At 48.7% G+C, this 15,050-nt stretch overlaps 2 protein-coding genes across 6 annotated transcripts in view; both read left to right on the top strand.

Moving 5' to 3' along the window:
• Positions 1-6,739, top strand: part of Tango2 (transport and golgi organization 2 homolog) — a 44,415-nt gene extending 37,676 nt beyond the window's left edge. For all 4 annotated transcript variants that reach the window (XM_090320652.1, XM_090320650.1, XM_090320651.1 and 1 more), the window contains exons 6-9: positions 184-254; positions 3,201-3,354; positions 5,182-5,286; positions 6,208-6,739. In XM_090320652.1, coding sequence (XP_090176778.1) covers positions 184-254; positions 3,201-3,354; positions 5,182-5,286; positions 6,208-6,328 — 451 coding nt within the window. In that variant the 3' untranslated portion in view covers positions 6,329-6,739. The remainder of the gene's footprint in view (positions 1-183; positions 255-3,200; positions 3,355-5,181; positions 5,287-6,207) is intronic.
• Positions 6,740-12,508: 5,769 nt separating this feature from the next.
• Positions 12,509-15,050, top strand: part of Dgcr8 (DGCR8 microprocessor complex subunit) — a 32,147-nt gene continuing 29,605 nt past the window's right edge. For both annotated transcript variants that reach the window (XM_090320656.1, XM_090320655.1), the window contains exon 1: positions 12,509-12,658. The gene's annotated coding sequence lies outside the window, so the exon portion shown is untranslated. The remainder of the gene's footprint in view (positions 12,659-15,050) is intronic.

Genomic DNA, 15,050 nt, shown 5'->3' on the forward strand with positions numbered 1-15,050 from the left:
GGTGTGCTAGGAATGTACCTGTGATGTTGGAAAGGAGACATCCGGAGTCCTGGACCCAGCCTTTCAGTTCCTGAGCACAGATAGTGTTGTTTTTTGCTTGGCACTAGCTAGGGCTCAGGAACAGAGCTATGAGACTCAGGGGCAGCACTTGGTTCCCATTTGACCTCTCTCTCCTGTCCACAGCACTGCAAACGGAGATGTTGTTTGCTACTATGGAAATCGAGGAAACCCAGCGCCCATTGTCCTGACACCAGGTGAGCCTACCTGACAGTGTAGGGCTGCTATTATGTAGAGACCAGTACCTTGTTGCATTACTCTCTTGACACTGTAAATTTTTTCCATGGTGTGCCTTTGGTGGTCTGTATAGGACCAGGGCCTAGAGCTGCCCACAAGAGTTCCACACATTTTCCCCTCCTCCCATGAGCTTTTTTTTAGAGTGTTCTGGATTCCCTGACTTTGCCCTACTTCTCCACCCTATAGCCCTGTCTCCCGGCCCCAGATAATAAATACTATTTTATATGATCAGATACACTAGGCATTGTTCCTTTGTGTTCTTTGGTCTCACTGTGTGTGAATGAGTGGGTATGCTCTCTTTTCAAGGAAGGAAGTTGATGTCTCCTCCCTGTGTTTTTTTTTTTTGTTGTTGTTGTTTTATATTTTTTTGCCTGTCCTGGACCTTGAGTTCAGGGCCAGAGCACTGTCCTTGGGCTTTCTCAAGGCTCAAACTCTACCACTTGAGCCAAAGCACCATTTCTGGCTTTTGTCTATGTATGTGGTACCAAGGAATCGAACCCAGGTCTTTGAGCATGCTAGACAAGCCCTCTACCACTAGGCCAAACTCCCCGTCCCTCCCCGTGTTTTTGTTTGTTTCTTTGTTTTTATTGACAGTCCTGGCCTTGAACTCAAGGCCTGGACACTGTCCTTGAGCTTTTTTTGCTCAAGATTAGTGCTCTACTACTTACGCCACCACTTCCAGCTTTTTCTGTATGTGGTATCTAACTCAGGGATTTGTGCATGCTAGGCAAGCATTCTACCACTAGGCTACACTCCCGAATCTTATCCCAGTTTTTGTGTCAGAACAGCAGGCATTTCTGGTGAGGAGCAAAAATGGAGTCTAGCACTTAACAAAAGGTAAACAGATGTGCTGGGACCAGGGCCTGGCCTGTTTCCTTCCTCTCAAGTCACTGCCTGGCTAGTCCTCACTGAAGGCATCTTAAGAATGTGGACCTCAGACACTGGCTCTGGACCTTGCACCTGAGCCATTGATCCATGCCTGCCAATTGTCCTGGCCCCTGGGGACAGTGATGTTGCCCTTGGTAGCACCCTACCCCCACCTGTGTGTGACAGTGCTTCTTTACAGCCCAGTTCTATTTGTAGTTGGTACCACAGTCATCAAGTGTTACAGTGCAGAGGTTACCTCTTCCCACTAAGGGTTAGGGGTGGGCCTGACAGGCTGAGTGTTCCAGGCAAAGCCTAAGGGAGGTGGTAACTGAGTGAGTGGTCCATTCAACCTATATCTCAGGGTGTGCCAGAGATTCTTATGGGAGTCTGTTGTCCCTGCTCATTCATACTCAATCACTGTTTCACAGAAGGGCTGGTTTTTAGCCTCCTGTGACTATCTAGGCATGTAGTATTGTTCAGGTCAGGTGGAGTTCTCAGATGAGGCAGACCCCTGCCATGGTGTGAGGAAAACCTTTTTTTTTTTTTTTTTTTGTCAGTCCTGGGCTTGAGCTCAGGGCCTGAGCACTGTCCTTGGACTTTCTCAAGGCTAGAGCTCTACTACTTGAGCCTCAGCACCACTTCCAGCTTTTTTCTATGCATGTGGTACTAAGGAATCAAACCCAGGTCTTCGTGCATGCTAGGCAAGCACTTTAACCACTAGGCCAAACTCCCGGCCCAGGGAAAACCTTTTTTATTTTCTATTTTTGGTCCTAATTCTAGGGCTTGAACACAAGGCCTAGGGTACTGTTCCTTAGTTGTTGTTTTTCTGGTTCATTGGAGATAAGAGCCTCTCAAGATTTGTCTGCCTGAGCTGGAGTTGATCATAGATCCTTATATCTCAGGCTCTTGTGTAGCTAGGATTACAAGTGTGAGTCACTGGTGCCCAGCATAATAATGGCTTTATTGAGACAGGACTTCCATGCTATATGGTGCACCCATTTGAGGTGTATCATATTCAGAACCTTGTCATTATTGTCAAACACCAGAGCATATGTTCCCCATTCCCTTTCTCCCTAGCACCTGGCAACCTGATTGTGTCTATGATTTGCCTATTCTGAACATGTCACACAAAAGGAATCATATATTCTGGTCTTAGGAGTTGACTTCTGACCTCTTTCATTTAGCTTGGTGTCTTCTAAGATTCATCAATCAATATTTCTTTATATGGCGTAGGGGATATACATTTTGTTTTTGTTCATCTATTGATGGGCACTTCGTGTATATGTGTGTGTTGATCCTGGCATTTGAATTCAGGACCTGAGTGTGCTGTCTTTCAGGTTTTTTTGCACAAGGCTGGTTTTACTCTACCATTTGAGCCACAGCTCTACTTCTGGCTTTTTGGTAGTTATTTGGAGATAAGAATCTCACGGACTTAACTTCCCAGGCTGCCTTCAAATTATGATTCTACAATCTCTGTCTCCTGATTATAGGTGTGATCCACTGAACCCAGCAGATGTGTGCTTTTTTTTTTTTTTTTTTGCCAGTCCTGGGCTTGAGCTCAGGACCTGAGCACTGTCCTTGGATTTTTCTCAAGGCTAGAGCTCTACCACTTGAGCCTCAGCACCATTTGTGGCTTTTTTCTATGCATGTGGTACCGAGGAATCGAGCCCGGGTCTTCATGCATGCTAGGCAAGCACTTTAACCACTAGGCCAAACTCCCGGCCCCCGTGCTACTCTTATTTCTAATTAACCACCAGGAAACTGGAAGTGGCACTGTGGCTTAAGGGGTAGGGCTATAGCCTTAAGCTGAAGAACTCAGGGACAGCGCCCAGGCCAACAGTTCAAGTCTCACCACCAACAAAAAAAATAAAGAAAAAAATACTTGAGTATGGGGGGCAGTTTTGGCCCAGTAGTTTTTAGTCCAGTCTGTACCCCTGTGACACCTTACTGCATGCCAGTAGTCAGGTTGGAGGCCAGATATTTACCCTGAAATCACACAATGGGGCCTCTGCATGGCCAGGCTGACACCCTCCCTGCAGGGACCTATGGGTTGAGTAATGCGCTGCTGGATACACCCTGGAGGAAGCTATGCTTTGGCAAGCAGCTCTTCATGGATGTGGTGGAGAAGAGCCAGGCACTTCCCAAGGATGCCCTCGTTGCACAGCTCCTGGACGTGCTCAACAATGAGGAGGCGTAAGTAGCAAGTCCCACGGGGCAGAGTGAAAGGCAGATTTTACTGCCCTAGCCTATGGAGGTGACCAAGGCTGGCTCCTCAGCTGCAGAGCAGCCTACCTTCCCCTACCACCCCCATTCCCCTTGGCTAGGCAATTGGAGTTTTTATTGGGCCCTTGATGACAGAGATCTGCCGGGAGCCTGTGCTCTGGGAGCCTCACTGTTCTTAGAGGTTCCACACGGGGTCAGGTGTGCTGACTCCCCTCTATCATCCTAGCTACTCAGGAAGCTGAGATGTGAGAAATATTGTACGAAACCAGTCCCAGAAGGAAAGTCTGAGACTTTTTTTTTCCCCCCACCTCCCCAATCCTGGGGACTGAACTCAGGGCCTGAGCACTGTCCTTGGGCTTTCTTCAAGGCAAGTGATCTACCACTTGAGCCACAGCACCACTGTGGCTTTTCTGTGTATGTGGTGCCAAGGAATCAAACCAGGGTCTTCATGAGTGCTAGGCAAGCACTCTACCACTAGGCCAAACTCTTGGCCCAGTCCATGAGACTCTTATCTTAACTAACCACCAAAGAATCATAAGTGGAATTGTGACTCAAATGGTACAGCCCCAGCCTTGAGTAAAAAGGTTAAGGGACAGTAACCAGACCCTGAGTGTAAGCCCTACTACTAGCATTAAACACACAAATAAAACAAACACAAAAACCCAGCCAGGCACTCATGGTCTACATCTGTAATTCTACTCAGGAGGCTGAGATCTAAGGATTTTGGTTTAAAGCTAGCTGGGGCAGGAAAGCCCATGATTATTTCTAATATACTACTCAGTAATGGCTGGAAGTGATGCTGTGGTTCAAGTGGTAACCTTAAGCAAAAGAAGCTCAGGAACAGTGCCCAGGCCCTGAGTTCAAGCCCCAGGACTGGCACAAAAAAAAAAACAAAAAATCAGACTCACATGAGACCAGAGAAAGCTGGAGTCTCTCTTCTGCACAAGGAAGGTGAATGAAAGACACCAAATGTTCAGTAAGCCTTGGGGAGGAGAAGCAGGTGATTCAGCTCCAAGGTCAGAATAGATCTCAGGGCTGGCAGAAGTTCCCATGTGCTGTCCTACGTGAGTCTAAACACTGGACATGGACACCTGTCCCTGAGAAGAGAGGTGCCTCTAACATCTTGCCTCTGTACGGAGCATCTTCAGACACTGGGCTTCTATGTCTGGGCCATCACAGCCAAGGGTTCTGGTGTTTATCAAGTTGGCCTTTGCCCCATATGCAGCCTGCACACCCAGGACACTTTCCTGCCCAGATGATCCATTGACCATCCCTCCTCCAACTAGCTTGGTCACCCTCACAGCCCTAGGCTCTGTTGCTCTCCCCTCCCTAACAGCTCTTTGCTGCTCCTGCTCCCCCTTTTCCTCTGTGCCTTGGAAGCATAGCTTCACCCTACAGCCTCAGTGTCACCAGTCCCCTTTGGAGAGCCCTGCTACAGCAGTTTGGCTATGTATAACTTAGTCCTCCGGCCTGTAATGGTCCCTGTCTAATCTTATTGATGGCTGTAACTCTATTGGCAGTTGGGGAGGCTGGGAAGTTTCAGGGTATCATGGACCTCTGTCACAAGGACAGATGCTGACAGTAACAAGTAGAAAGTATAGGTGTCATCCACCTGTCCAAGCTCAATGATGGAGTCCTAAGTAGAAGGGTAAAAAGAGATAAAAGTTGTCTAGCAGAAAAGTGAACCTTCATGTTTTCTTACTTTCCACGCTAGAAGCTTCTAAGGAACCTAAGACTTAGCATAGCAGACATAGTCATGTAACCGACTGATGGCCACCCTTCCCTCTATGTTTCCAGACAGCTGCCTGACCCTGCTATTGAGGACCAGGGCCAGGAGTATGTGCGGCCCATTCTGCACAAGTATTCAGCAGTTTGTGTGCGTGGCTCCAATTATGGTACCAGGTACAGCAGGGCTGGGATTTACCTTCCTTTCCCATGACTCGCCTCTCAGGATGGAGATAGCAAAGGAATTGAGCTTTTCCACACTCTGTAGCTTGCCAAAACCAGTCATCTTTCTTACCAGAGTAGATTCCAGAACCTCTTCCCTATCCAGACTTCCTGCAGGAGAATGAATAGACTATTAGTTAACGGCTGTGCACAATCTACCAGCTCCTAAAGGTTCTGTAGGCCATCATGGCTCGGCTCCTGAGGCCTAGGTGAAACTCTCAAGTCCCTTATATGCCGGGAGCCAGCATATAGCTACGAGGGAGACAGTGCATCAAGGAAGCCCCAGCAGATGGCCTGGTATTGATAGTCCAAGGCCCATTGGTTGCATGCCAACATGGTGGCTGTGGAATGTGCAGAAGAGATAGGAGGAAGTCACAACCTGATGACCTGCCATGGAGAGAGCTGGGCAGGAGAGAAAAAGAGTCCTCTGAGGCTCTCGGGTGAGCCACATAGGTGATAGGGGAGGAAGGGATCAGGAGGGAATTTTCTAGGCCCTGATCCAATTGAGATCTTGACCTCTTAGGAAAATTGAGCATGGCCAGAAAATCTGGGACTTTGTGGGGTTCTGAGTGGGGAAGTGCCTGGTCAACTCATTGGCCAAGTTGTGAATAACAGATGGGTAGGCCTGTTGCTGAAGAGAGGGGGCAGGACAGGCAGGGAATATTTCAGAGTAGAGGTGCAGATCCCATCCACATTGTTAAGGCTGAGGTTGCTGCTCAGTCATGACTCACCTTAAGCCAGAGTGGAATGCCCAGCCAGGACCCAAGCACAGTTAACAAGTTAACCTGCCCTTTTCTGCTTCAGCCATGGCCTCAGCTGTGGCTCTAATAGGTATGACTGGGGCCAAGGGATACAGGGAAGAATGCTCTCTTTCAGAACCAACACCATCATCCTTGTGGATGCAGATGGCCATGTGACCTTTACAGAACGAAGCATGCTGGACAAGGACGCCTCCCGATGGGAGACTACCACCCACGAGTTCATGCTACAGAGCTAAGTGGTCCCACTGGACATGGCCAGAAGGCTCCTGGGAAGTCATGCTGTAAGGCCTGTGTGGATAGGAACCTTCCATGGCCATATTTTAGTTGAAATGGGCCTTTCCTCTTGTGAATGTATAGACAGAATGCAACAGTGCTTCTGTTCCCACAGTTAGGTCTGCTTCTGCAGAAAAGATGGCCATTGGAGTCAGCTGAAGGAAGACTTATTTATACTACAGCAGCCTTCTTGGAGGGCAGGTGGTCCTACACATTTGATGGGTTCTCCTATGCATTGGATGGCCTTGAGGGTAAACCCATGTTTGCTAGGTGCTTCTGTGTATAATCGGGATCCCATGAGCAATGGTAGTTGTATGGCCTTGATGATTACACATATGCTGGGGGCTTTTAGACTCCTACTTGTCCAGGTAGGTGTTCTGGGACAGCCAATGACATCTCTCATCTCCTTTAAGAGTCAGACTTCACAGAAATCTGAACCTGAGTATGAGTTGTTGTTAATAAAATGTTGAGTTGTGGTAAGCGTGTTTCAAAGTTCTTCCCTTGTGTGGTGGTGATGGTGGAATTAGAACCCCATATGAGGCTTTTCCTCCTTATGTCGCATCCTCCTCTGCATGGTCATAGAAGCCTGAGGGTCACACACGGTGTCTGCCCATCTGTCCTTGGGAAGAAATGGATGCAAGAAAGTTCATGTGCAATGAACTTGGATGTTGGTTACAGGGAGAACCTCCTGCCACCAAGAACTCATCAGAAAGAAGCATGCTCAGCCTATGGGTCTTGGAACCTGGGGCTGGCAGAAAGGGGTAGTTTGGAGGGCTAATAGACAAGTGAAATCTTCCTCAGCCCTAGTACTTGGGAACTAAAGTCCCCAGCACTGGCCAACCATAAATCCCATATAGTGCACAGCCCTAGGTTTCCTTCTGCCTGTTTTGCAGCTGATGCTATCTAAAAGCAGGGAGCACAGGGTTGATGTGGACCTACACCTGCATTGCCCCTCAAGGGTGTGATGAATTGCTGGCTTATGCAGAAGAGCAGGTGTCTGACTTTCTGCTATCTCCCCATTACATGGTATTGGGCCTCTATGCTTACTTGGAACTAATAAACAAAAGGAAAAAGCTTGGAGCTGGGAGTTTGGCCTAGTGGTAGAGTGCTTGCCTAGCATGCACGAAGACCCAGGTTCAATTCCTCAGTCCCACATACATAGAAAATAGCCAGAAGTGGTGCTGTGGCTCAAATGGTAGAGCTCTGGCCTTGAGAAAGTCCAAGGACAGTGCTCAGGCCCTGAGTTTAAGCCCCAGGACTGGGGAGAGAAAGGGGTGGGAGAGATGGAGGAAGGGAGGGAACTAGACCTCATGAGTCAACCTGACAGGTTCCCAGATAGGAGCATCACTCCTGATGCCATCCTCCACGTATCTCATCACAGGGCCTTCCTAGAGCCTCCTCTGTCCTACAAAGGTGAAGATCTGCCCAGGAAAAGCTTTTTTTCTTGCCAGTAGAGGGGTTTGAACTTGGGGATTGGATACTTCCCTTTTCTTGGTGAGGGGGTTCGGTTGTGGGGCTTGAACTCTGGGCCTGGGTACTGTTCCTGCGCTCTTTAACTCAAGGCTAGAATGCTACCACTTGAACCACCATGCCACTTCTGGTTTTCTAGTGGTTAATTGGAGATGAGTCTTATGGACTTTACTGCCCTGGCTGGCTTTGAACTGATCCTCAGATCTCAGCCTCCTGAGTAGCTAGGATTATAGATGTGAGCCACTAGTACCCAACCCCTTAGTCTTTTCAAAGCTCAGGGATCACTACCACTTGAACCATACAATTTTTTTGGTGGTTAGCTGGAGATCAGAGTTAAACAGACTTTCTTCCCTCTTCTGGCCTTCAACTTTGATCCTCAGATTTCAGTCACTTGAGTAGCTAGGATTATAGACATGAGCTACTGATACTCAGCTCACAGAAAGCTTTCTAAGCACTTGTAATAAGGCTCTGCCCCAAGCTTGCCTAGACCTCCTGAGAAAGGGGCAGTGCAAGATCAATGTCTTCTGTAGGTTGTGTTGTATCCTCTCAAAAAGATGCATTAAAACCAGGCACCAGTGGTTCATGTCTGTTGTCTTCGCTACTTGGGACTGATAACTGAGGATCGTGGTTCAAAGCCTGACTGGGCACAAAAGTCCTTATGAGACATCTCCAGTAAACTCAATAAAGCCAGAAGTGGTATTGTGGCTCAAATGTGGAGCAGAATGCTAGTCTTGAGCACAAAGGAGCAAAAGGGACTGCCAGGCCAAGTTAAAGTCCCAGGACGAACTAAAAGCAAAATAAATAAATAAATAAACAAACAAATAAAAGTATATTGGAACCTGGCCTTTAGGATCTTGGGTGATCATGCCCCCAATTGAGTGTGATTGGTATCTATACACACACCTGCACACAGGGACAGGAGTGTATGACAGTGAGCTGTGCATCAGCGTAGGGTATACCATAGCTGTGAGGGAGACCTGGATCAGTCTCTGAGAGCCTTCAAAAGAAGCACAGCTCTGTTGCTACCTAGATCTTAAGGTCAAACTTCCAGAGCTCTGAGACAATTGTCACTTGGGATATGGCTTAAAGATACAGGATCTACCTTCTATGCATAGGGCTTTTGAGTTCAGTTCCCAGCACCATTAGAAAAAAGCAGACCAAAGCAAATGTCCTGTTTAAGCCACTCTGGTAGTTATGGCAAACCAAGAAAACAATTGCAATAGAGATCCTGACTTTATATATGACGAAACTGAGGCAAAGGAATACTACTTTTTGTATGTATGTGTTTTTCCTGGAGCTTGAATTCAAGACTTGGGAGTTATTGTTTTTTTTTTTTTTCTCAAGGTGGGTGTCTATCACGAGCACAGCTTTTGCTTCTGGCCTTTTGCTGTTTAATTGGATGTTAGAATCTTATAGACTTTCCTGCCTGGGCTTTCATCAATCTGTGGTCTTCAGGTCTCAGCTTCCTGAGTAGCTAGCATTATAGGTGTGAGCTTACACTTGTTTCAACAGCTTCCTCTTCCTCTTTTTTTTTTTTGCCAGTCCTCAGGGTGTGGGGACTGGCCCTGAGCTTTTTTGCTCAAGGCTAGCATTCTGCTGCTTGAGCCACAGCACCACTTCTGACTTTCTGTTTATGTAGTACTGAGGAATTGGACCTGAGGCTTCATACATGCTAGGCAAGCACTAAGGCACATTCTCAGCCCCACTGTCACAACCTTTTTCATTTCAATTTAGGTGATGGTGGCTTGTAAATATACTTCTTGAAAGTATAGAATGTGCAAGTTTTTAGCCAATAACTGCTTAAATTACAGTTTCCTATGTTCCCCCCCCCACTGTAAATCTGCCATTTCCCCATTACAAATAGTATCTTGGAGGAGAGACACTTTGCAATTGTGTTTAAAATAATTCAGCAGGGAATGCTCAGTGTCACCAAAGTACAGGGTCAGCATGAGATAGTACTAGGTATCTCACCCTGCACCAAAACTTAAGCCTAATACTTATTTCTCAATTTTTTTTTTTCTTGCCAGTCCTGGGCTTGTCTCAGGGCCTGAGCACTGTCCCTGGATTTTCTCAAGGCTAGGGCTCTACCACTTGAGCCACAGCACCACTTCTGGCTTTTTGCTACGTATGTGGTACCGAGGAATCGACCCGGGTCTTCATGCATGCTAGGCAACCACTCTACCACTAGGCCAAACTCCCGGCCTTATTTCTCAATTTTTGAATTTTTTAAAATTGCCAGTTCTGGTGCTTGAACTCTGGGTTCTGGCTGTGTCCTTGAACTCCTTTTGCTCAAGGCTAGCATTCTTATCACTTGAGCCAAAGCACCACTTCTAGGTTTTTCTGAGATAATTGAAGATAAGAGATTCTTATCAGAGTCTTATCAAAGTCTCACACTTTTCTGCCTTGGCTGACTTTGAACCATGATCCTCAGATCTTAGCCTCCTGAGTAGCTAGGATAACAGGTGTGAGCCACCAGCACCTGGCTTGGTGTATTATTATTTTTAACACCCACTATTATTTTGCTGGTACTAGAGCTTGAACTCAGGGCCTGGGTACTGTTTCCTTCCTTCCTTCCTTCCTTTCTTCCTTCCTTCCTTTCGTGCCTTTCCTGAGTTTTCTCAAGGCTAGTGCTCTACCACTTGAGCCATAGCACCCACAGCACCACTTCCGGCTTTTTCTATGTACGTGGTACTGAGGAATCAAACCTGGGTCTTCATGCTCTCTACCACTAGGCCAATATCCCTGCCACTCCAGCTTTTCTCTATGTATGTGGTACCAAGGAATTGAACTCAGATCTTCTTGCATGCTTGGCAAGCACTCTACCACTAGGCCAAACTCCTGGCCCTTGTTCCTTAGCTTTCTTGTCCAAGACTAGTGTTCTAACACGAACCACATTTCCACTTCCTGTTTATGTGGATAGTTATGAGTCCCTCCCTCATATTTGTCTGCTTGAGCTGGCTTCAATCTTTTTTTCTTTTTCCATCATGGGGTTTAAACTCAGGGCCTGGACACTGTTCTTTTGATTTCTTGAGGCTAGTGCTCTACCACTTGAGCCACAGCACCACTTCTGGCTTTTTCTGTGTATGTGGTACCAAGGAATCGAACCCAGGGCTTCGTGCTTGTTAGGCAGACATTCTACCATTAGGCCACATTCCCAGCCCTCAGTCTTTTGATCCTCAGAACTCAGCCTCCTGAGTAGCTAGGATTATGGACTTGAGTCACTGGGCCCCTATTCTTTGTGTATCCAGCAGCAATTGTTGAGATGTCTGCTCAATAAGCACATTTCCATTGTTCCCTCTTCATTTATTGACTGGAATATTAATCTAACGAAAAGTTTATTCCTCCATTGTACCTTTTTTGGGCTTCAAATTTCATATTGATGAAATGGAATGGTAGCTTGACAGTGGGGATTTGGGAGGCCATCACTGACCTAACTTTGGTTTCTTATTAGGTTTTATTTCCTTTATTAAATTTTCCTGAGTCTGTCTCTCTTACAGTACCTTGGCCTGGGTATCTGTCTCCTAAGCAACAGAAACCTCTTGGGCATAACCATATCAATGTAAGGCAGATCCCAGGTAACTACCAACCATTCCACAGCCAGGCCACGATAACCTAGACAACTACTATGGAACATCCCCTACTCCCAATCCCTACCTCTTGTCTTTTTTTTTTTTTTGGTGGGTCATGGGAATTGAGCTCTGCCTGTGAACTGTCTCTGAGCTTTTCAGCTTAAGGCTACTGCCCTACTCTTGAGCCAAGACCCACTTCCTGTTTTCTAGAGGTTAATTGGAGAGAAGAGTCTTAGGTCCTTTTGTGCCCAGGCTGGCTTTGAACCTGGATCCTCAGACCTCATCCTCCTGAAGTAGCCAGGATTTACAGGCGTGAGCCACTGTGTCTGGCTCCGTCTTGTCTTTTTAAGAGAGTACTGTGAGCATTATGAAAACAGATTTTAAGTCTTTTGATCAGCCCTTTCTGATGTGACCACATCGTTACGCGGAATTCCTGCTTTTATCACCGTGTAGCTCTTTGGAATTTCCCAGGTGGGTTGCTGAGAATGTAGTCGGTTGGAACTCCCTAGCCAGGGTTTTTTTTTCATGCACTCCAGTACTGTTACCAACATGGAAAAGTATTAGGACAGCTGGGGCTGCGAGTTTGGCCTAGTGGTTAAAGTGCTTGCCTAGCATGCTCGAAGACCCGGGTTCGATTCCTTGGTACCACATACACAGAAAAGGCCTTTGAGAAAGCCCGAGGACAGTGCTCAGGCCCCAGGACTGTCCAATAGACAAAGTAATGCTGTTTATTGGAAGCGGAATAATGCCTACGTAAGCCCAGACCCTTGCACATCTCACACACACAGGAGGCAGCACTGGTCCCGGCGATTCCCGGCGTCCACTGCACTTCCCGCGCTCCCCGGATCCCGGCATCCTCTGCGCTCTCCTCTCTCTCCCAGCGTCCCCTGCGGCCGCGGCTCACCGCGACTGGAGCCCCTCCCGGGCAGTAACCGTTACGCTGTCGGGGCCCTAGGTCCTGGTCCCGCCCCCGGCGCCGCCCGATAGGGCCGCGCGCCGCCGTCGCGCGCGCCGCGTGCCGTCGATAGGTGGCCTCAGCAACCTTCTCCCGGGCTTCCCCAATGCGCGGCGGCCGCGCGCGGGGATTGGCTGCGCGTCGCGAAGGCCCGCCTTCCGCTTGCCCGGCGCGGCAGGCAGGTCTCTCGGACCGGAGAGCCCGGGCGGCCTTTCCAGATGGCGGTGTCGGCAGGGCGGTGAGGGTCTTCCTGCTGTGGTCGAGCTGCAGGCGGCTCTGGCAGGCCGAGGGCGCCGCAGGTAAGTGCGGGGCGCGAGGGGCGCCCCGCGGGCGGACGGGCGCTGGAGGCCTGCGCGAGGGCGCGCCCTTCGCTTCCTCTTTCCTCTTCCCTCCTCCCTCCCGGACCGAGGCCTTGCGCCTGGGCCGGGGCGGGGTGGGGCGGGGCCGGGGGGCAGGAGGCCACGCGGAGTCCTGGCCTTTGTGGGGCAACATGGCCGCAAGTGGCGGAGGGAGCAGAGAGCACCGGACAGGCGCCTGGACCGGGGACGGGGGCCCGGGTTGGGCTGGGACTGGGGGCGGTGGGGTTCAGGGACTGGCCCTGAGCCCTTGCATCGCCGGTGCTGCTTGCTCTCCGCGGCCTGAAGAGGCTCCTCGCCTGGTAGGCCTTGAAGCCATAGTATTGCCTTCAGGCGGGAAAGGTGTGGACTGGGAACTGTGCTCGCCGAGGACTCTGCCTGCTTTGACAGTTTGGAAAATCTGAGACCTCATCTAAGTCTCCTCCAAATGCTCATGGATTGAATGTCACGTAGACGATCAGGATGCGGTTCTGTTTTAACAATAAAACGTGGTAGAAAGGAAAAAAAAATGTAACTTGCCAACCTGTTGACAGTGGTCCCTGTCAAGTATTATCACCAGATGGACTTGAGGTTGCGCATGGTAGGAACTGAGTTGCCGTTTCTGCATGCCTGCATGTATCTAGTAACACCATGCTCAGCAGGTCCACGTTGCCAATCACTAGTCGAAGGCCCTCTGTGTGCTGGCAAAAACTGGATTCCCATTTGGGAGAGTGGCCCCAGATCCACCGGTCACCAAAGGGAGGGACCGGCGAGTTCCCGTGCTTCTAGAGGTCCGCTTGTGAGTTCCAGAGTAGATAGAGAGAGGCTGGTTGGAAGATGACAAAAGGAATGGATGAGGTCATACTGCCGCTGGGTTGGGCGGGAGACTGCAGCTGCTGAGGTTTGAGTGAAAGGCTGCAGCCACAGTATTGGACACCACAACTGCTGTCCAGTGCCAGCCAGCCAAGCAAATGTGTTGGGTTTACTCTAGTGCCAGGGTCCAGAAGAGGCTGCTGCATGCTTGTGGTCCAATTGTCAAGGGAAGGTTTTTGTCCATTGTTCAGTTAGTTAAAGCAGTAGTGAGGGCTGAAGAGATGAAGAGTAGGAGGGCCACTCGTTTTGAGCTGGGCATGGCCAAGTGTGGTTCAGAGGATGGTTTCATAGTCTACCTCTGATCTTGGGGTGTAAAAATGATTTTGATTTTTTTGCCCAGTTTGTGCCTTCTCTTGCCATAGCTCCTCCCTCACGTGCCCCCATCTTACCTTTTGACTTTAATGCTTATTGGATGACATTTACATTCAGCCCTGGCCTCCTCTTTGAGCTTCAGCCTCATATCTGTTGTCTGTTCTATGTTGCTACATGTTACTTTGATGCCTACTAGGCCTGTCCAAACTGAATTCACATCTTTCTCCTTTACCTTTGAATTTCAGCCTCCCCCCTCCCTTTTTAAAGTGTTGTGCTAATTACTCTATCACTTAGGTTATGCTCCCAGCTCTTTTGGTACTGTCGCTTAGCTTTTTTTTTTTTTTTTTTGGCCAGTCCTGGACTTGAGCTCAGGGCCTGAGCACTGTCCTTGGACTTTCTCAAGGCTAGAGCTCTACCACTTGAGCCTCAGCACCACTTCTGGCTTTTTTCAATGTATGTGGTACCAAGGAATCGAACCCGGGTCTTCATGCATGCTAGGCAAGCACTTTAACCACTAGGCCAAACTCTCGGCCCCTCTTTTAGCTTTTATACTCAAAGCTAACCCTTTATCACGCACTGTCACACTCAGCTCCACTTAGTTTTGTGCAAGTTAGTTGGGGATAAGAGATTCTTGGGCCTTTCCTGTCCAGGATGGATCCAACCTCAGATTCCAGCCTCCTAAGTAACTAGGATTACAGGAGTGAATGCCTTGCTTTCCTTTTTTTTTTGGTGGGTTATGTGGCTTGAACTTAGTCCCTGAGCTCTTCAACTCAAGGCTACCACCCTACCCTTGAGCCAGGCCCCACTTCCCGTTTTCTTGAGGTTACTTGGAGATAAGTCTCAGGTCCTTTTGAGCCAGGGATGGCTCTGAACTTGATCCTCAGATTTCAGCCTCCTGAGTAGCAGGGTTACAGGTATGAGCCACCCCTCCTGGCTTTTTTTTGGTCAGCTGTGGGGCTTGAACTCTGGGCTTGAGTGCTGTCCCTAAACTCTTCAGCTCAAGGTTAGCATTTTACCACTTGAGCCACAGTGCATCTTCTGGCTTTCTGGTGGTTAATTAGAGAAAAGAGTCTCATGGACATTAGTGCCTGGGCTGGCTTTGAACCATGATCCTCAGATCTCAGCCTCCTGAGTAGCTAGGATTACAGGTGTGAGCCACCAGTGCCTGGTT

This window comes from Megascapheus bottae, chromosome 28, assembly GCF_031878675.1.
Source record: "Megascapheus bottae isolate mThoBot1 chromosome 28, mThoBot2.hap1, whole genome shotgun sequence".
Taxonomy (NCBI): Eukaryota; Metazoa; Chordata; class Mammalia; order Rodentia; family Geomyidae; genus Megascapheus; species Megascapheus bottae.